Here is a 23,012-nt window from a genome sequence, read left to right as displayed (position 1 = left end):
AACTGGCCCGGCCCACCAGGGTGCTTACCCTGGCGAGCTGCGTGCCGAACGTTGCCGACCCCTGAACTAGATGTTTTTCCAGAACTGTGTACAAGCAATGGCTCTTTCCATTGCAGCTGCGAGGTCCTCTTTCGTACAGGTCTCCCCCAGGAGTAGGCAAATGAGCAGGTGCTCCGTCCTCTGCGCTTCACTGCACTCACGTGTGTAGTGGTTTTTGTTTTTTTTAATTCAACAGTAACGTGGTCTGGGATACAATATGTACAAGTCAAGTTTAGTGATTTACACATATTGTATCCCAGACCACATTACTGTTGAATTAAAAAAAAAAAAAAGTAGCAGAGGGAGAGAGAAACAGTAAGGGCAAAGAAAGGCAAGATACTTATATCTTCAGCTGAAACATGAACTGAGATGAAGAGTTAAGACAGAGATCATGAAAGCTGTTCATGCCAACAGGAGCTGCTCTTGGATGAATGCTAGTGAGACTCTTCCTCCAAGAGGCAAAGATGCAGCCAGTGCTAGACAAGCAGAGAGGACAGGTAGGAGAATAAAATGTATTTAGGCAAGGTAAGCTGCAGTAAATCCATAGAAAGTTTTTGTTTTAAAAACCAAGAGCCTGATTGAGCTGCCTTTACTCTGCAGAATTCCTGTTGGCTTCTAGTGGGAGGCCATCTGATCATGATGGCTCTGGTAGCTTCTTCCTTCCCCTTTTTCAGTTGTACTTTTAGTAACATAGGTATTCTAAATTCTGAAACCTTTGTTGCACAAAGAGAAAAGTCTATCACTGTATTCATGGAAATAATGGATTCCATCTTTTTCCTTGAGCCTAAAAAATTCTCCACTCCTGCCCTTTTGTATTTTTAACCTGCTGGACTCAAATTGCAAGAGACGTACTGCACGTGTGCCTCCTATGTGGAAAGTGAAAATCCTGGCTGCCTGTCTTACTGCAGCAAAGAAATGGAGGGTTGGATCCTGTCTATGCCCACTTCAGGGTGGGGACTGATTATCCTATAGCATGTCACCTATAGAGCGGGTTGGCTGGTGAATATTTTATGCAGAAAAGATACTCCCCAAAACTATGTGTGTGGAAGATATATTAACTCTTGAATTGGGTGTGTGTGTGTGTGGGGGGGGGGGGGGCGGGGGTTGGGCATGCTGCCATTGTCATTGAGGTACAACATTGAAAGCAGGAGCAGAGATATGAGGGAAATCATGCAAAGGGTGATTATTTTGCCATCTGCCTTTCTATATCCCGCTAAGTTAAAAGGTGAAGGAAAAGATATTGGACACCAGGAACAGAATATCAAGGTTGTAGTTCCATCTGCAAGTGGCATAGCTGGGGAATGGGGAAAACTGATTTTTATCAGGATTTATTTAATTTGGAAACATAGGAGCTGCCCTTTTGGATCAGACTGATGTCCTGTCTAGTCTTATAACCTGTGTGTGGCCATATAAATTCATCAGAGGGGGACACAAGAAACCCTATGGTGAAAAGTATGGAGTAACTTGTCTGTAGGAGAAACTTCTTCCTGATTCCTGGCAGTTAGTGGTTGGCTTTCTAACGCCATGAAACTTGTAGACGTATATGCTTCACAATTTTATCCTGTTGTTTGCAGTGTTGCCTGGATCTTCTTTTGGAGTGGTTACAGTTAATTTAGAACCCATTATTATGTATATGAGAACTTTATCTTCATTGAATCTCATCTGTCAGTGTTGTACATTTACCTAGCATTGGTCGGTTGTTTTGTAATTCCTTAGTCTTCTCCCGTCTTGAATAACCAAAATGATGTTGTCATCCCAAAACTTTGCCATTTTATTCTATACCCCTTTTTGGCGAGTTGGTAGGCTCTGTATGGTTAAGGCTGTAACTCAGTTTTTATTGCAAGCCTGGTTTTTGGCTTCTGAACTAAAATTTCACACTAAGTATTGCCTTTAGAAGTAATATGTGAGGTCTGTGCGTAAGTTAGAATTCATTCCTCTACATCTGAAGTGGACAATGGATTCCTGATTTGTCACTTTAAAAGTAGAGGTACTTACCGGAGTTCAGAAAGTTCTTCTTTTTGTCACTTTGTACTAAAAAAGAAAGGAGAGGAAAGAAAAATATTGGCCTGCCCTTTTGGACTAATCTAATCTAGTTGATATTTAATGCACAGGACCAAAGTTTAAAGTAAGTCCTATTATCTAAAGTTAACATTTTAAATAGTAATGGTAGAATGGATTGGCTTGCTTTCAGATGTTTGATTCATTTAATAAAATTGAACTTAATTTTTAAATTCTTGTCTTAAATTTTTTTACAGAACTGTAATGTTTGTCAGTTGCTTAAATCTTTGATCTGAAATTCCTAGCTTTCAAATATTTTGATAATGCCAGAATTTTTGCAATACCATTAACATATAGCTACTTCCAGCTTAACGAAGTGATACCCACTATTAGCCTCCTTCACCATTTAGTCCTATACTTTGTTTTCATAGAATCATAGACTTTAAGGTCAGAAGGGACCATTATGATCATCTAGTCTGGCCTCCTGCACAACGCAGGCCACAGAATCTCACCCACCCACCCCTGTATCAAACCTATGTCTGAGCCATTGAAGTCCTCAAATCATGGTTTAAAGACTTCAAGGTGCAGAGAATCTTCCAGCAAGTGACCCATGCCCCATGCTGCAGAGGAAGGCGAAAACCCTCCAGGGCCTCTGCTCTGGAGGAAAATTCCTTCCTGACCCCAAATATGGCGATCAGCTAAACCCTGAACATGTGGGCAAGACTCACCAGCTAGACACCCAGGAAAGAATTCTCTGTAGTAACTCAGATCCCATCCCATCACAGGCCATTGGACATATTTACTGCTAATAGACCAATTAATTGCCAAAATTAGGCTATCCCATCATACCGTCCCCTCCATAAACTTATCAAGCTTAGTCTTGAAGCCAGATATGTCTCTTGCCCCCACTGCTCCCTTTGGAAGGCTGTTCCAGAACTTCCCTCCTCTGATGGTTAGAAACCTTTGTCTAATTTCAAGTCTAAAGTTCCTGATGGCCAGTTTATATCCATTTGTTCTTGTGTCCACATTGGTACTGAACTTAAATAATTCCTCTCCCTTAACCAGTTTCTGAGCCATAATAAAGTTTTACCTCTTGCCCTGTGCTTGCTTTGTTTTTCATATCAAAGTGTTTATGGAAAAACAAAAAATATTTATCATTTTTTCCCTATTCTAATAGCTTTTGAGGCATGATGTTCATATACAGAAGCCATGTTTGCCCCTTTTGTATTGTGTGAACATGTTTGTTTTATTGCTCTGTTTTTAGTTGTTTCAACCAATTTTTCTGGTACTAAGTTAAGGTTCTCTGGGCAGTGAATCCCAGGATGTCCACCCCTTAGTGCTCTTTTAAAGATAACTAAGTTTTTGCTCTCCAGGGTAGTAGCTGATTTTTGTCATATACTTTTGTTAGCAGCCATGCTGTTCCTTCATGTTGAATGTTGTCGATATCAACTTACACTTAGAATATATTTGCAAAGAAAAGGTCTAAATGGTTTTTTTAAAATAAAAGGTCAGGACGCAACCAGAACTTTCATGTATACCAATTCCAGAGAACACTAAAAGAATTCAGAGTGGTAGCCGAGCTAGTCTGTATCAGACTAAAAGAATTCTCAGGGATTCAAAAACATGCATCAAATACCTTTAAAAATAACTCTGCCACCCTTTCAAATAAAATACTCAAAGGGTCCATTCTTTATTGAAAATGACTGGATAAAATAATTAGAGTTTCTAGGCCAGGTGTAGTTGAGATTATTTTTTTAAAAAAGTAGGACAGCTTTACAAAGGTAAAATTGATTTTTTTTTTATTTTTTTATTTTTTTAAGTGGCATATGTTACAAGTGCCGTTTAAGAACCACTATTGGTTAAAAATTCAGGTTTTGTATTAAAAGAACCAACGAAGCAAAATTAGGTTTAACAAAAAAAATTATATTGCTTATTTTTGTGTGGTTTTGTTATTCAAACATTCCGCTCTGGTATTTAAAGTATTATGATATTGTATTTGAACTTGAAAACAAGACTGACTAAATAAAGAGACTGACCCGTCTAGTTTCATTGTCCAGGGTGGTGATGGTGATAAAATCCAAACATTTAAAACTGGAGATGTTTGCTGAGGTTTTTATACTCTTTCATCAACATGGTAAACTACCGTTAGTGTTTTTAAAAAAGAGTTGCTTTCTCTCAGAAAGCTACCTATAATTTTTGCCATGTGTGCTGTGTGTATTATATCACAGTAATAATACACTACAGAACTAGTTAGAATATGTACGCAGTCCCCTTTAAGGTAAAATAATCAGTTTTTACACTCCTGGTAAATATTGGTAAGCAACTTCTTTTCTTTGCCTGTTGTTAGAAGTAACTGCTGTAAACTATTGCTGACTTTTCCCCCCCAGTTCCATAAATACAGTGAAAACTAACTTGGTGATTGTTTTCTGTTCCCTTTTTTGAGACATACTTATTAGGGAACTGCATTTTGTAGTGAAATGTCATGTGTTTCTGCCTTTCAAACTACTAACATTCCTGTGCATCCAAATACATCATTCAGGTGTTTGTTTAAATTTGATTTTGGGGAGGAGGGAGGGCAGTTTTCTATGTAATACTTTTTTATTCATGTAGTTTTAAATGTAAAATGCCTCTAGGTTGCCCTATTGTGTTGATGAGGGGGCAGTTCATTCATATGTAACACTACAGTCACTGAGGACTGGAATTAATATAAATCTTATTTAAAATTATTTCACACACACACACACACACACACACACACACACACACACACACACACCCCTTAAGTGGTGGTTATGTCCTGTCATGTAGATTACCATGGTTAGGCAGTGATCTCGAGATCACTGATTTCTTGAGGTACCAGCTTGGGTAGAAGGTCTCAGGCACAGAGCAGACTGCAATTCCCACCTCGCGGGAGGCATGTTAAGGTTAAGGGCACGATGAGTCAAATTACCTGAAAGGTACCAGGTAGGGTTACGAGTTTGTTCTTTAAAAAGTTTTTCAATTTTTACTTCATGTTCAGTGGCAACAGCTTTTATTTGGATTTACCCAAAGTTGCACCAGTTTTTAATGGAGAATTTTAAATTTTAGTTAGCAGTCTGGCCTTTATAATGTATAATACCACAAAAAAAGTGGAGGCTAAAATCTGGGTCAATGATGCACTGCAAACACTTAAAATTAGAAGGTTTGTTCAAATTTGTTTTACTATCTGAGAGGGTAAATCCATGTAATATTTGTTCAGTTGGGAAAGTTCAGTTTAAAAGGTAGTTTTTGAGAAACTTAAACTCACTGGAAGCTAGTTCTCAATCATAATTTGCACAGCCAATTTGACTTATATAGAAGCACCCAGGCACGTGAAAGGAATACAAATCTCTCTTTGAAGTCATCAAATAGACACTCCACTCCTTTGTACTATGAGAGGGACTGATGAGAAATATGTGCATTATGTTATGCCTGATCGCAGATTGACTAGCATAGTCTGAAAAGAGGCTGTGGATGGTGAGAGCAAGATCAGCTTAATTGCTCTCCCTGCATCAGCAGCATCTATAGAGCATCCTGGGAATTGCTTGCCCTACGATCTGAGCAGCTGGTCACATGAGTCTGAATTTTCAGTTCAGTTCATTAGTCAGCCATTTTGGTCAACACCCTGCTTGCTGCGCACAACCAATCCTATTAGCACTCTGTGTCCTGGCTTCTCTGGGGGAGAAAGAGACTAGTAGTGATTCTAGCAATTCTATCTATTCCTATAGACTTATATTATTTTGGTTTTTCTTTTCTTAGTTTTGGTAACTAGCAAAGGAAGCTTTTTCTTTTATGCAGTGACCAGGTTTTCTGTGGTTGCTTGGGATTAATAGCATCTAGCACAGCTGAAGAAAAAGATAGTTGGGGAAGAGAAAGGAGGAGGAAACTGAAGAGGAGCATCATTTATACCTTGCTGTATATATGAAATTTTTTTTGCAGTTTGTGTGATTTTGAGCATATTTGTTCCTACACAGCAAGGTATTTCTTATTATCTTCCTCAGAAGGTTTTTCCTTTTAGTTCTTTTTTGTTGTGCCAGCTGAGTCATCATGTCTGCCTTGACGCCTCAAAGCGATATGCCAACCCCCACTACAGACAAGATCACGCAGGCTGCCATGGAGACCATCTATCTTTGCAAATTCCGAGTGTCAATGGATGGAGAATGGCTCTGCCTGCGCGAGCTGGATGACATCTCACTTACCCCCGACCCAGAACCTACCCATGAAGGTATGGTCCAATTCTCTAACTTGGGAGCCCTGCAGCCATCTCATTGTTACAACTACAGTGTGTGTGTGTGGGGAGGGGCTTCACCATTCAAGGGCTTACATAATCTGGAAAACATGACCAAAATTGTATATGCCTTAGCCAAATTTTTTTTATATATAATATAAAATAAATTCTGACACGATTCTGAAGTATCTTTTAAAATCAAATTTCTTTCTAGAGGGTCATTGTTGTGTTGGGTTTTTTTTGTTGTTGTTTTATTTAGAAGCCCAAAGTTGCATTATAAGAGATGAGGTTCTGTATTGTCATATCTGCACCTGAAAGAAAATAACCTGAGTATTTTTGTTAAAGATGCATTTTATCTTGATGTCCGTATTTAAACATTGGTTATTAAGAAATGTGCAGCTGTCTTGTAAACAGGCAGCATTCAAAAATAGAGCACATCAACAACATTCTGATGAATATGTGATATGAGGTGAATTTTGACAAGCCCCAAGGAATTGTGCAATTATATCTCATATCATGTGATGATACTATCAGGAATCTTGTGCCATTATTTAAGATGGCTTTGAAGCCTGCAATATGGATCCATAAAACACATTTCTGTCTTTAATTTTCTAAGGGAACTAATGATTATTTGTGATCTGGCTGTGATGAAAGCAATTTAATGTACAGGACAAGTACAGTGAAGTTGAGAAATAGAACCAACGTAAAGCTTTGCAAGAATACAAAACAAAACCCCCATACAGTCTCTTCCAAAAAATAATGGTCAATAATGCGTGGAAGCATTTTACTTTGTTTACTTGTGATCCAGTAATCACTTAGCACTGAATCCTGCAAAGTGCTGAATTCCTATTGAAATGACTGACACCAATTGGCGTATACCTTTCAGTATTAGGCTCCTTATTCAGTAACTATCATGATGTAAATCCATGCCACGCCACTTGACATTGCCATTGTCAAATAGTAACATTATCTTATTTTGATATTTTGCTAGATGGGATTTCTTTTGTATGGAATTGCTCTTGAAATTAAATAAGATTCTCCCTGGTTAAAAAATAATAATTTAAACTTCACCTGTCAAACGATTTCAGGGATAGAAATCCATTAGCTCAGATTTATTCACAAAGATAAAGTAATTCAGACTGACAGTAGCAAAAGGCTTCAAAATAAGAGGCTGAAACTCCATCTTAAGTGTGTCCCATTGTGGTTAGGTGCTGCAGCACACACGTTTGAGATTCCTACAGTATCTGAAGTAATACAAACAACGGGAGATGTAAGGATGAACAGATGTACTTGACTTCGAATTTCCTTACTGTTGTTTCTCTGTATGTCAGCCTTAACCTTACTCTAATGTTCTTTGAATTTGTTTCATTTTTCTCTTACGGTATTTGCTTTTCATAGACCGTTCTTTGGAGTAGTGTGGGTTGGTGTGATAAAATATAGCTACCCTTTTGAGCTGTTACAGTACATTATCTTAATGCTGTTTTGGGAAACTTGGGGTATTTCTAATAGTGCAGATGGGAAAACAGGAGATTATTGTGGCTTTGGAAAACCTATTCAATCAGATCTTGATTCTGTAAACTATGGATTGTTTAGCTCCAGGTCCCACTGCATATAAACCCCAAAGTTAATGATGGAGAGGAATTTTACTTATTTCAGTTTTGGCCCTCTTCTGCTTAACAAATTTCATATTGACTCAATAGTACTATTCACAGAAGATGTTGAAAATATATCCTACTTATCTAATATGATTGTGTACCAATTCAAACCATGTAAATACCTCTAAAGACAACTTTAAGCATTAATACTAAAAGAAAAATTGTCTACCAAAGTAATTACTTTGCATGCACAGTAAGTAATCTAGTTTCTAGATCTAGTTGTTATGATAGCTTTCTTTTAAATATCAGAAGCTATTAGAAAATATTGTGTGGAACATTCCACAGACACATTCGATTTTTAAAAATCCTTTTTGAGATATGAATTAATATATAATAAAACTGGCATTATATAGATGTTTATTTTTCTATAATTTAAAAAGGCTAGTTTATTTGTTGGGGGATGGACACTTTGTGTCTGAGCTATCATGCCTTACTACAAATAAAGGTCGGTAGTAAATCCCACCCTGGTCCAAATACTTTAGGCTTGGCACCCTAGAACCAGGGATGGGCTTCTGTCCTGGCACCAGACTGCTTCCCTTCATTGGCTCCCTCTTATCTATTGCATCAAACATAAGCTACTTGTCTTCACTTACAAGGCCCTTCGCATCCTATCCCGACCCTGCCCATTATCTCTCCTTTACTACTGAAAGGTTGACCTCCGCCTCCCAAGGATGCCAGCCTCCCTCGCTCACTTGTTAAATATTCAAACAAGCACCTTTGTGGTTTTTCCATGCTGCCCCTCACACTTGGGAGGAGCTCCCCATAAACATCCACAAACTACCTCATTATCCTCTGTCAAGGCTAATCCCCACTCTGTCACTTTGAATAGAGAAGGTGGGGCCCACAAGGATTCTAAAAATTAATACTTGCCACTCCAGGCTTGTATTAAACTCCTAAGGTTACAGCTTTTCTCTGACCTTGGCTTGGTAAACGCTGCCACCACCCAAATGCAAAAATAACCTCTTGGACCCAGGAAGGAACATTTGGGAGTTCCTCCCTGTGGGATACCCTCGAGCCCTTTCAACCCTCCCCCCTTCATACCCCTCTCCCTCCCCCGGACAGGGAAGAGCTGAGAAAGAAAACAAAGGAAATTAGCTGTGCTACCAGCTAATCAAACAACATGCACAAACCTCTTAGGACACCAAAAATCCAATCCTGTTCTTAAAAAAGGTAAATTTTATTAAAAACAAAAAGGAAAAAAATACAAGAACTTAGGCTTGTGCTAGATTTTAAAAGAGCAATTCCAAAAATTAAGCACCCAAACTAGTTTTCTTGGGGGCTCAGCTTAAAGGTTACAAGCAAACAAAAGCATCGGGGTTAGCACAGAGGAGATCCGCAAACCTGGGGGACTTTTTAACCCTTTACAAGTAAAGCAAGTAGAGAACAGCTACCAAGAGGGCTTTTACAGCTAGCTGGCTGGTTGGGTCCCCATTAAAGGGAGATACCCTCCACTTCATTTATCACATCATCCTTCAAATCCCTCCTTTAAATTTTCCTTTGCTGTGATGCAACAAATAACTTGACAATGGCTAGGTGGCTGGTGTGCTGAAACCACAGTGACCAATAGTGTCTCTGTTTCCTGTACCTGGACCCATTGGAATCATCTGTTGTCTCTTGTCTTCTACTTAGTCCCTGTCCCAAAGAGTTTAAAGTCTTTTTGTTCTGTTTCTACAGTGCCTAGCAGAATGCGGTCCTAGTCCATGACTGGGGCTCATAGGTACTCAGATAACATAAGAAGTAAGTTCCTCCCCCACATTGATGGTGTCCACATGTCACAGATGACGACAAACTAGTGGGAATGGAAATAAGAAACAGGAAGGAGTGTTGTGCTTGCTTATAAAGAAAGAGAAGCTAGGGAACGAAAAGTATTAATTTTCAATTAAAGAGTAAAAAAAGGACAATAAATGAAAGGAGGATGGAGAAATAGAGAGAATGACGGACACAGTAAAAGGAAGACTCAGTGAAGAGAGCTTTTTGTTTAGTCAGTTTTGATTTATTATTTATGTAGACTATCCCATATATGTTATTGCCCTTATCTAACTTCCTGTGAGGCTCTGCTGCAGGACCACATTGGAGGCTTTAGTGGTTTCCAGATTCTCCCCTCTTGGGCTCCCAATTTTCTCAGTAGGTGGGTCCTAGAGCATTTTAATTTTCAAACTTACCTCTGTGTGACTGGCTACAATATGATTTAAATTCTTTTTAGAAAATTCCTGCTTTCTTTTAATTATTATGAAGCGGAGAGATCAGGATTTCTGGTAAACCAGCAAGTTACAAAAATATTACGTCCATTTTTTTTTTCAGTGGTCCAGAGAAGGAATGTAAGTTCATTTTGTTGTTGTCATTTTCTGTTGACTCCTTACTGCAAGTTTAATTAGAAAATGTGCATTAACATAAAGCAGGCAACTGAAGAAAGTTATCAGTTATTCTGATTTTGTATGTCCCACCAAAACATTGCATATTGATAATTTCAGTCAGACAAATATTAGAAGAAGAGTTTATAAAAGCAACCCTAAATATCATGTGAATACACAGGATGTTAAGACTTTTTTGGCTAGATGAAGAATGTGTGTAAAACTGGAATCTTTGTGGATGTAATACTAATTTCTCAAACAGAATGAGACTCAGCACACTGGGTGCTCACTATTTATGAAGAGAGGCCTTCTGTCATTCCTCTGTTCAGGAGCTGCTGAATTACATTAGAATTCCCTTAAGAAACCTAGTTTCAAATTGATTTTGTGGTTTTGAGGTGGAGGGGCAAGAAAGGAGCTAATATTTCAGTAATATAAGGATATCGTGGTAATTCAGTAGCTTCAGCCAAACCATTGCTCAGGCATTGATATTTAAAAAACAACAAAAACCCCTAAACAAAACCACCCTTTCATGCAGTCGTATTAGTTTCTATAATAACCAAGGGCCTATTTCTGCTCCCACTTAAGAAAAAGGCAAAACCGTGTTGGGCAGATTCTGATCTCAGTTACCTGAGTATAAATCTGGAGTAACTCCATTTGCTTCAATAGAATTACTCTGGATTTTGGTGTAACTGAGAGCAGAATATGTCCCATTGAGTTAAACGAGAGTAGGATCATGCTCCAGGTTAGAATTAGCACAACTCTTCAGCTTCTAGAAGTAATTTCTGTCTTAAACATTGTATGCAACTAAAACAAAACAAAATCCACCCACGGACCCTCAAAAGAACAAAATTATAAATAAAAACATTTAATTTCCTGTTTTTTCCAATTCCTGGAGTTATTGGTGGTGATAAACTTGGATCTCGAAAGGCCATAATTTTATCTAGATGCAAAGAATAAAATTAGATTTAGCCATTGTCGTTTTTTATTTTGGCAGAACAGAGGTAGGTCACTGAAAAATTGGAACATTGTTTTTGTTAAGCAAAAAAACACAAAATCAGGGCCGGCTCCAGGGTTTTTTGCCGCCCCAAGCGGCGGGGGGGGGGAAAGCCGTGATCGGTGGCAGCTCCACCGTGTCGCTTTCTTCTTCGGCGGCAATTCGGCGGCAGGTCCTTCCCTCCGAGAGGGACCGAGGGACCCGCCGAAGAGCCTGACGTGCCGCCCCAAGCACCTGCTTGTTCAGCTGGTGCCTGGAGCCGGCCCTGCACAAAATAATGAGAGATGCTGCTAGAGGTTTTTTGCTCTTTTGTTTCTAATACAGTCAACCTTTTTATGGGTTAAAAAGTAGAAATCACTTGATTTTTAATGACTAAGTTAAAAATAGTATTCAAATGGAATTGAGAGTTGATCTTTTGTGGACAACTGCAAAGTGCAAAATAGTCATGAATTTTCATAAGGATAGCTGAAGATGAGTGCATCTAAGGTGGAGTGAAAGTTCTGTTGAGTTTCTCCCCTCTCCCTTGAAAGACATGGCTTCACTTTAGCCGCAGTTTCACATTAGGTTAATAATTTTAGTATTGATGGGATCAGTTTGTAATTGAGAGCATGAGCAGTATGCATCACAGCTGCCTTATGAGACTTATTTGATATGAGGAAGAATTTATTGTATCAAATACACTACTTCACTTATCTTTAAAATGCTATATTTAGAAAGCTGAATTATAGTGACTCAATTACATGGTAAAAGGGTACATCTTTCATGTTAATCTAATTTTTGGCAGTTTAACATCAAATTGGGTTGAATCTTTTTCTTGCTTTTGACCAGGAGTTTTTAAAAGTTTTTATTAATGCATTTTTATATGAAGAAGAATTTATATAGATACTTAAAAAAATAAATGCTTTATTTAAATGTTGCCCATATATTATTACTCCATCAACATAGCTCAACACATGGTGCACTGTCTTTTTAAACTGAAAATTGTTTTTCTGTAGTTTCTTTAGTGGTCTTTTTAAATTCAAAATAAAACAGTATCTATTACTTATTTTATCATTAGAGACACATCAAATCCTTCCCAAGTAGCAGCATAAACATTTTTTGGGGGAGGGGGGAGAAGTGACATACATTAAGACCTGAGTTACATGTTTGGGGCCTACATATGTTAACATGCTTGTAGAGAGAAACAATTGTAAAACTCACTTTGACTTCAGCTTTCCTCCTGTAATGAGGACTGGGGCAATACAGGGTGAGGGGACAACCTATTTGGAGAGGAAGAGTGAGGATTAAATTGCATAATGGATTAGGACTTTGTAAGGCACTCTATTATGGTGATGAGTGCAGTCTAAACTCTTGGTTGAAACAATAGGAGGCAGCTTTTGTATTCTTGAAAGAAAATGGGTTGCCTTTTTGCAAGATAAAAATGCCTTCTGAGGAATCTCTTAAAGAATATTTGCACTTATATGGCAATTCCCATTCAAGGACTGTGAAGTTCTTTACAGACACTAATGTATCAAGCCTCCAACACCCTTGTAAAGTAGGAAGGTACCTTTATATCGATTGGAGACATGGGTGAATTGTGGGATAGAGGTTAAATGACTTGCCTAAGATCATGCAGGGAGTCATTGGTAAAGATAGGAATAGAACAGAAGCCCAGCTGTACCATTACTTGCCCATTGTGGACTTCTATGAAGTGGGTTCTAGCCCACGAAAGCTTATGCCACAAGTACTCCTTGTCCTTTTTGTTAGGACAAAAAAGGGGGTTCGTGGATTATAGATTGGATTTATGGCTTATTACAATAATGTCTTTATTAAGACCATGATTTTTAGTGTTTAGCAAAGTTATGAATTTAAGCTCCCAGGCTCGTCTTTTGAAAATGTTGTGCATTTTGAGGATGAAGACTGATAGGTCAGATATAGAGTGATCACTTTGTGAAAAGTGTTCACCAACAGGTGATACTGTGTTTTTGTCTATCATAATTTTCCTGTGTGAGCTCATTCGAGAGTGTAATGATTGTCTGGGTTCATCCATATAGTTGTTCTTGGGCCATTTACTGCACTGGCTAAAGTACACCACATGTTGTGATAGATATGTTAGGACCCATGGATCTTGAAAGGTATGTTGTGGTGGACGTTGATTGTTCTAGCAGTGGAGATACGTCTGCAGGTTTTGCATCTGTTGTTGTGGCAGAGTCTGATGCCACTTTCCACATGTAGTGTCTCCTGGTCTGTGGGGAGCTTGTTTCTGATGATGAGATTGGAGAGTCGTTGGAAGGCCAGAAGAGGGGGTTCAGGAAAGAATTATTTCAGGATGGGTTCCCCATCAAATGTGGGTTGTAGTTGTTTGATAGCCCAAAAGGGTTCCAGTGTGGGGGTGGTAGGTTATAACTAGGGATGTATGGTCAGAGGAGGTTTTATTTCTGTATTGAAGCAGATTCTCTCAGGATATTTGGGTTGCCTGTTCCATGATGCAGTCTACTACTCTGGAGTGTCCTTGTTTGGTGAAGGCAGCGTTAAGGTGTGTATCCCAGACATTGTCCTCGGACCTTATTGTGTGGTATCTGAGCGCCTGGTTGTAGATAACCAATTTCTTGGTGCATTTGGGATGGTTCCTGGATCTGTGAAGATAGATGTGGTGATCTGTGGGTTTCTTGTATATAGTTGTCTGAAGGGTTCCATTGCTGAAGCTGATCGTATTGTCCAGGAAGTCGATGCTAGTGTGGGAGTGTTCCAGAGAGAGTTTAATGGACAGTGGTGGTGGTTGAAGTTGTAGTGGAAATCTATGAAGGAGTTTGTCATCTGTCTAGAGGATGAAAATAATATCAATGTATCTCAGGTATATCACTGGTTTCATGGTGCATTTGTCCAGAAATTCTTCCGCTAGGTGGCCTGTGAAGAGGCTGGCATATTGAGGAGGAGCTATCCTCATATCCGTGGGTGTTCCCATGGTTTGGACAAAATGTTTGTTGAGTGTAAAATTGTTGTGGGTGAGGATGAAATGGATGAGTTGATATTTGGGGTGAATATCTGAGGGTTGTTCATTGTCCTGTAAATATTGGAGTCAGGCAACTATGCTATCATTGTGAATGATGTTAGAGTATAGGCAAGTGACCTCCTTGATGGCAAGGATGGTGTTCTGAGGGAGGCTGTTAATGTTGCAGAGTTTATGGAGGAAGTCGGTTGTGTCCTGGAGTAAGCTGGCCCTTTGTGTGGTCTGTGGTTTGAGGATGGTTTCCATAAGTCCTGATAGTGCTTCAGGAAAAATGCTGTGGCCAGATATGAAGTGTCTGCCTGGGTTCCCTTGTTTTGTGTATCTTGGGAAGCACGTGGAAGGTCCCTGCGATGGGTTCATGGGGGATGAGTTTGTAGAGTTTCTCTTGGAAGCTCTACAAACTAGAATGTGAAGCAAGGAAGATGGTTTCAGAAGTCTCTGGAGAAAATGGTGCAACGGCTAGGAAAGCAAAAATGGTTCTTTCAGAATGGCCTGAAGAATAAGAAAAAGATGCCTGTGTTGCTGTGGTAGGAGGAAACCTCTGATAAGATTAACTCATATCTGTGGAGGCCAGATTACACCAAGATCAAATAATGTCAGCAAAAATGTAGCCACAGTGCTACAATGGGAACTGTAAGTTCCCAGATCCAGGGGTTTGGCTGTGACAGATATCTTGTTTCCTTTTGTATGTTCCTACTTTTAAAGTTTAGTTTAGTATTTCAGTTATTAGCTTGGTTGATGCAGTGATGTTTGCTTGGAAGGAGTTTTTGTAATTGACACTTTGTGGCCAACTTTATGATCTTTAAGGCATTTTTCCTTTTTGCCCTTAATATACGTGCAGGAAAACTTTGATTTTTTTGTTTGTGAAATTCTCAGTTTTGTTTATACAGTCTACCCTTTTTAGCCTGTTATGACATTTTTACTAGTGTTGTTGATTATGTAATTTTCCCCACTCTGTTTCCAGTCTTTTCCTTTTGTTTTTTATAATTCCTTGCTGTGAAAATGTAACAAACAATTCACAGTTTATGATACGCACAGATGTTGAGTGGACAAATGTGAAATATTCATAGACAAATGCAAAGCAATTCAGACTTTCTTCATTTGTTATTGCAAACAGGATAATTAGACCCATTTCTGAGAAAATTGCTCAGGGTTATAGTATCTGAGATTATTTTTTTAAGTGGAGAAGGGACCGATTTGAGACATAAGATACGTTTACCTAGATAACAGAAATTAATAGTGGTTTCATATTTTAATACAAAAATTGGTATTTTTTCAGTATTGTGCATAAATTGAAATGAGAGGACAAGTTTCACTTGATGTTCTGAAAGAAAACTTTTTAATTTTGCATAACTCTAATGCTGAGTAGTCTGTTAATTTACATATTTCCACTGTGCATATGGTTGCAAAAGGGGAAAAAAAGGAACTGAATAACACCAAATCTCTTGGATTTTTTTTCAAACCCTTTATTTTTCCAACCACTCTTAGTGTGAATTCTGGTTTAAATGCACCTAGACTTGTTTTCTTCTCCAGCTTAGTATGTAGATTCCCAGATAATTTTTGTCTGCAGTATTTCTTTAATTTTGTATACATTGATTATTGGCATTTTAAATTAATGTTTCCAGGTCAAGCATTTCATAGTAGGTAATAACAAGCTGGCTTAAAGGCCTTCAGATTAACTTTTGCTTAAATCCCGCATCATGTTAATTTCATTTTCCAACATGATGGTGGGGTTTTGTTTTTGTTTGTCCTTTTTAAATATAGCATACCTTTCTAGTTCTCCTTAAGTGTTTATTAGGGTCATAATAGATATGTACAAAATATTTATTTCCATTTAAAGCATGTTCAGAGGAATGTGAATCTGACATAAAATTGTAAGGCTGTGTAACACTTTTTTGGTAAATTTCCATGAGGATTCCGATTCCACAAATGCCAGAGCATTGTACTAAATTGTGGCAAGCCATTCTCTTACATCCTCATAACACAACGTTAGAAAATACGATGGGCCTGGGCAGGTGAGCCACGGAAAATAGAAAGCAATAGCAAATTGTTGTGGAAGCCATAGAGCCCAATGCTCTAACATGTGGACTTAATACAACAGTGGAAGCCTGGCTAAAGGTCCTGTCACACTCTGTGCTGAGCCCTCTTGATATCTTTGAGTAGGAACTCAAGCAGAGACTGGTTATCCTGTGCCCTGCGTTAGTTTTTAAAAACTACAATTTTGAAGTCTGCTTGATTTGAAATATATACCGTATATACTCGTTCATTAGCCCATTCGTTTATAAGATGACCCCTCAAGTTGGTTAGGTAAAAATAACAAAAACTGTATGCCCTTTCATAAGCCGACCCTATATTTCAGGGGTTGGCAAACTTTGGTTCCTGGCCGTCAGGGTAACCGCTGGCTGGTTGGGACATTTTGTTTACTTGGCGCGTCTGCAGGCATGGAGCCCCTCAGCTCCCATTGTCTGGGAACGGCGAACCGCGGCCACAGGGAGCGGAGGGACTTCATGCCTGCAGATGCTCCAGGTAAACAAAACGACAGTGTATTAGATATTCAATTCAATGACTCCATAGAGTTTAAAATAATCAAATTTTGGTGTAGACCCTTTTATAAGCTGACCCCCGCTCTTTGATGTGTCACTTTTTTACCAAAATTATTCGGCTTATGAACGAGTATATACGGTAGGTATTTGTGTGCGAGACAGTGCTATAGGATTTTACTCCGCTTTTTATGAGGGGTATATATGGGATATTTAAATGAAGAAACTTAAAGGAATACCTGTCCTGGGCTTTAGGCCCTGTTGCTGTCCATTTCCTCCCATCAGTCAGAAAAACATGTAATTCAAAGCAGATATTTCATTTAACTCTGGTTCTTCCCACTATGTCACAGGCCACAATCCCTCCAATTCGTAGTTAAGTCCTTCGTGTGTGTGGGGTGGGGGGTTGAGGCTGTGCAGTGCTATGGAATCTCACTACTTTTCCCCCGTGTGGTCTTTTTGACCAGTTTGTCACAACTTACGTTGTCTCTTCACAGCACACAGGCCAAGGTAATGAGTGATGGGTTTGGGAAAGCTTTATGCTAAAGTGGATAGCCACAGTAGGCTGGGCCTGGGCACTGGCATTATAGTTTCCTGGACTTAAAATATTTTAAGGGGTTTCTATCTCAACCCAAGTCTGTCTTCATCATAATTTTGATTTTTAGAAAACTGTACACAGCTGTTATGTAATATTTCTCCTCACTAATTGCTTGTAAAAATTGGTATGTTAGCAGTCAACAGAGCTGTCAGAAGCTTCTTGGACACTCAGTCTCTTTTGGGTTTTTTTAAATCTTATTTGCTTATAAAAATGCAGCTTTTTTAATGCCCTCGTATTTTCTGCTTTTTAAGAATTTTTGCTTAAGGCCTCGTCTCATACAAGAGAACATATGTATGTTCAAGTTCCATTATTAGCAGCATTACTTATTATGAGTTTCGGTATATGTGACCTTTTAAGTATTGTGTCTGCTTTAGAATCTTAAAGGAAAAAAATTGCAAATTTGAATAATCACCCCCATAAAGGCAAGGGTGGGACAAAGGATTTTTTTAATGGAAATATATGCGGGCCCTTCAGGAGTAGCCACCATTTCATAAGGTTCTTTGTAGCAGAAACGAAATGGTGGCACAGAGGACAGCTGCCCCGTCATACACACTCATTCTCTCATTGCCTGTACATTTCCTTACTCATTCAATCAATGTTTATGAATACTTTTTAATCAAGGTCGGGTAGAATTTATCTAAAATCATCCTTATACACTGGACAAAACTGTCTTTACAAATTGTGTTAAGTAACTAAAAGAAAATTTAAAAAATGCAGAAGATTCTTTGACACTAGTGTGACGATATTGGGGGAAAAATATTTCTGATGAATGCAGTACTGTGTACTGCAAAGGAGCCACTTATTACTGATTAATAGTTGTATTAAATGTACACATATTGTCAGAGATAATCGTTTGTGACTGGGGGTTGCTTCAGCTCATACAGCCTTTTAGTTTTCTAATTTTTTTTAAGCAGCATGCATGTGTGTTCTGTTGCACAGTAACTTTAACCCCATACTTCTACTGTGTATTAAAATAGCAACACCTCTCTGATTAGGAAAATAGATGAAGATAGACTTACTTACAGATAATTTATTGTATTTATAACATATGTAAAATGTCACTGTATTTTTCTCCTTAAAACACAGGCAGCATTGATACTTAGTACATTAGATGGTTTTAATATGAATTTGTCCTTAAAGCTTTTTTCTTCCTGCACTTTTCCAAAGAAAAGCTTCACAGTATGCTTATTTTTATCTAATATTAAAAATACGTAACATTAGACTTTTCAAGAATTTAATTTGAACTGTGAAACCTTTTCAGTTCAAGACTGGGGGAAAAAAAAGTCTGGATCTTTTTATACTCTGAATTGGGTTGATATACAGTAATTAAGACTTGGAACACTGATGATGATGTTGGCAAAAGTAGAAATGCTGTTAAAGAGATTCCTTGAAGATGAAATACAGTCATTTAAAAAATGAATTTTAAGTATTTTCACTTACTACAGCTCTCCCCAGCATTCACAATTTTGAGTGTTTCCTGTCTCTTAAAAAGTTTCTGTTCCTTTTTGCTGTGTGAGAGACCCACACAAGTAGGGGAAAACTGATAACACGGAGTTAACATAGAAACTGATCATACACAAAGTGCTGTCAAGTGAACTAAGAAATAAACAGGAAACAAATAAAAACACTTTGCTCTAAATTTGTTAAACTAATTTTGTGTGTTACTTGTAGTAATAAGATTTTAGACAAAAGTGTAACTTTGAAGTTGATTCAGTCACTTGCTCACTCACTCACATGCTCTTTCTCATGAATTTGGTTTTATGCAGCTAATAATGGTCCCTGTAGCCTCAGCTATCAGCTCAAATCTATGCAGCTCCTGTGCTGCTCCCTGCTCTGAAAGTGAATAGGACCGATGCCTATGGGGGTGTGTGAAAAAATTCCCTGGAAATCTCTGTTTTTATTTAAAACCCTAGCTCAGGGATGTCAAATATATGGCCTGTGGGCCAGATTTGGCCCATGTGATGCCCACCAAAAGGTTTCTTGCACCTTCCTTTGAAGTATCTGGTACTGACTAACGTCATCACACAAAAAGCAACAGAGGGTCCTGTGGCACCTTTAAGACTAACAGAAGTATTGGGAGCATAAGCTTTCATGGGTAAGAACCTCACTTCTTCTTGCATCTAAAGAAGTGAGGTTCTTACCCACGAAAGCTTATGTTAGTCTTAAAGGTGCCACAGGACCCTCTGTTGCTTTTTACAGATTGAGACTGACATGGCTACCCCTCTGATACTTGTCATCTCACAGAATACTAGACTAATTGGACTTTACTGATGTGACCTGATATCGTGATTCATATGTTAGAACCTATTGGCCTTCAGGGATATTTTTGTGCATTAACAGCTAAAGAAAACGGTGGAAATGTCAGAAGGTCACTGCAGGAAGGCACACTATAATATCTAACTTTTTAAAAAGTGATAAGAAATCAAATCTGTTGTTTGTGCAGTCATCAGCAGGCATGTAGACCAGACGATCATAATAACAAAGCCTCGGGTTTGGTGGAAAATACCTTATGATGTCGTAAGTTTTAGATGTGGGGGTCCATAGGAAGAGAGAGGATTGGGGGGGGGAAAGAAAGCAAATATAGAATTGGAGATTCACAAGTTTCTTGTACTATTCATTTGTTAGATGTGGGGGATGACAAAAATCAAAACATAGGAAAAGGAAAAAGTGTATTATCAGTCTGCTGATGCCTTGTGGACATTTTTCTTAACCATTGTATTTGGAAATTTTTAACATTGTGGGTTTTTTCCTCATTTATTCTTTATTACCATGAACATTTGCACAAAGAAGGAATGAATCTTTGTTTAATCATCTACTTCTGATGGTGATGTGTTTGTGACTCAAAACCAGTGGAATTCCTTTACATGTATGTAAATAAGGATTATGGAATTATTAGGGGCTGGGGCTGTTCTTTACCCATGCATGTAAATCCTATTAATTAACAAGAATTACTAGACCCTTTTATGATTTAAACTACAAAACTGTATCCAATAGATATTAGGCACTTTTATCGTAAATAATTTCATTATAGAAAGTGTTTCCCACAAATATTAAATTACTGAATGACACTAGTTTCAATACTTATAACGATTCTGTCCTATGAAAATAAAATGCAGTTTCACTCCATTACACTCAATATATGCAACAGATTTGCTTTAGAATAAGAAAAACTGGACATCTGGAAAATACAAGAATTCAGGTGTAAAACTAATTTCCAAAAAATGATTAGAATGAGCTGTTTTACTTTTAGAATATGAAGGTTGGTCAGTAAGAATATGTTATGGAAGACTTATCTTCTACTCAATAATTTTAGGATCTCAATCACATTTTCACTTTATTTTATATGCAGGGTATCACTGTCTTTGCTATTCACAAATCAACACAGTTTCTTTGGAGGAGAAGGTTAGCTGTAGCTTTCTGGGGGGGGCGGGGCAGGAATGAGATCTTAGTGGAATGTGTACTTTGCTCAGTACCTTGCCGGAGTTTGGCATATAAGAGGGAATTCAACCTTCCTTACCCGTCAAACACCCAATATAACTACAAATTTGCTCTAGGAAAAATTTAATGTAAGTATGAAGCCTAGAATCATGTTGAGTATATACACTCTTGTTTGGTAACTTTATTTTCTGGTGTTGATAACAGAGAATTACTGAGCATGTTAAAAGAACAGGAGTACTTGTGGCACCTTAGAGACTAACATTTATTAGCGCATAAGCTTTCGTGGGCTACAGCCCACTTCTTCGGCTGCATATAGAGTGGAACATATATTGAGGAGATATATATACACACATACAGAGAGCATGAACAGGTGGGAGTTGTCTTACCAACTCTGAGAGGCCAATTAAGTAAGAGAAAAAAAACTTTTGAAGTGATAATCAAGCTAGCCCAGTACCGACAGTTTGATAAGAAGTGTGAGAATACTTACAAGGGGAGATAGATTCAATGTTTGTAATGGCTCAGCCATTCCCAGTCCTTATTCAATCCTGAGTTGATTGTATCTAGTTTGCATATCAATTCCAGTTCAGCAGTCTCTCGTTGGAGTCTGTTTTTGAAGTTTTTCTGTTGTAAGATAGCCACCCCCAGGTCTGTCATTGGCTGTCACTGTCTGTACTGGGCTAGCTTGATTGTCACTTCAAAAGTTTTTTTCTCGTACTTAATTGGCCTCTCAGAATTGTTAAGACAACTCCCCTGTTCATTCTCTCTGTATGTGTGTGTATATATATCTCCTCAATATATGTTCCACTAGGGTTACCATATCTAACAAATAAAAAAAGAGGACCCTCCATGGGCCCTGGCCCCGCCCATTTCCCCACCCCTAGCCCTGCCCCAACTCCGCCCCTTCCCCGCCCTAACTCCACCCCCTCCTCCCTCCCACTCCCAGCCACACAGAAAGGGCTGCCCGAGCGCTACCGGCTTCACGGTTTGCCGGGCAGCCCCCAGACCCTGCGCCCCCGGCCGGCGCTTCCCCAGCACAGCTGGAGCCCGGGAGGGGAAGCGCCCAGCCGGGGGTGCAGGGTCTGGAGGCTGCCCGGCAAACCGTGAAGCCGGTAGCACTCGGGCTTTGGGCAGCCCCCTTGCCTCCGGACCCTGCGCCCCCAGCCGGGCACTTCCCCTCCCAGGCTCCAGCGGCGCAGGGTCCGGAGGCATGGGGGCTGCCCGAAGCCGGTAGCGCTCGGCTCTTAAACAGAGCCGAAGAGTCAGGGGAGGAGCAGAGCCGCAGCGGCCGGAGGCTCTGCTCCTCCCCTGACTCTTCGGCTCTGTTTAAGAGCCGGGCTGCCCGAGCGCTATGGACTTCAGGCATCCCCCTTGCCTCCGGACCCTGCGCCACCGGAGCCCGGGAGGGGAAGTGCCCGGCCGGCGGCTGGGGTCCGGAGGCAAGGGGGATGCCTGAAGTCCATAGCGCTCGGGCAGCTCGGCTCTTAAACAGAGCCAAAGAGTCAGGGGAGGAGCAGAGCCGCCATTTTCCCGGACATGTTCGGCTTTTTGGCAATTCCCCCCGGACGGGGGTTTGAGTGCCGAAAAGCCGGACATGTCCGGGAAAAAGAGGACGTATGGTAACCCTATGTTCCACTCTATATGCATCCGAAGAAGTGGGCTGTAGCCCACGAAAGCTTATGCTCTAATAAATTTGTTAATCTCTAAGGTGCCACAAGTACTCCTGTTCTTTTTGCGGATACAGACTACCACGGTTGCTACTCTGAAACCTGAGCATGTTAAGACAGGTTTCTCTCCCCCCCCCCCCCCCCCCCATCCTCATTTCTCTGCCAGGATCTCTACCTCCACCCCCTTGCCTATCAGCTGTCTGCAGAATTGCATTGCAGAGTAAGAGACATTTTATTATGGAGATGTCAGTGCACTCTCATTTGTGTGACACTATTTAAACTGTGACAAGATTGAAGTAATCTTGGACATATCTGCAGCAATTGGAAATCTGAGTTATGGTCCTTTCTAGCCTAATTGGTTTTACATGCATTTTATTCTAAAAAAAAAAAAAAAAAACCACCCCAAAATGCTTACAGGGCTTGTTTTTCGTTTGTAGGAATATTTAGGTGGTCATATGGAAAGAGGACTGAGGCAGATGCTGAAGTTGCATCAAATTAAATAT

General features: G+C 39.4%; 1 protein-coding gene across 11 annotated transcripts in view; it reads left to right on the top strand.

Moving 5' to 3' along the window:
* The window catches only part of RUFY3 (RUN and FYVE domain containing 3), an 82,421-nt gene that overhangs the window by 6,000 nt on the left and 53,409 nt on the right, over positions 1-23,012 (top strand). The window contains exon 1 of one of the 11 annotated variants that reach the window (XM_005304117.5): positions 5,510-6,280. The exons of 7 other annotated variants lie outside the window; for them this stretch is intronic. In XM_005304117.5, the coding sequence (XP_005304174.1) occupies positions 6,103-6,280 (178 nt within the window). In that variant the 5' untranslated portion in view covers positions 5,510-6,102. Of the gene's footprint in view, positions 1-5,509; positions 6,281-23,012 lie in introns of those variants that run through there. 3 more of the 11 variants (XM_005304116.5, XM_005304112.5, XM_005304113.5) reach the window with 3 other exon arrangements.

The sequence above is a fragment of the Chrysemys picta genome, chromosome 5 (genome assembly GCF_011386835.1).
Source record: "Chrysemys picta bellii isolate R12L10 chromosome 5, ASM1138683v2, whole genome shotgun sequence".
NCBI classification, from domain to species: Eukaryota; Metazoa; Chordata; order Testudines; family Emydidae; genus Chrysemys; species Chrysemys picta.
This window is presented reverse-complemented; position numbering and strand designations above follow the sequence as displayed.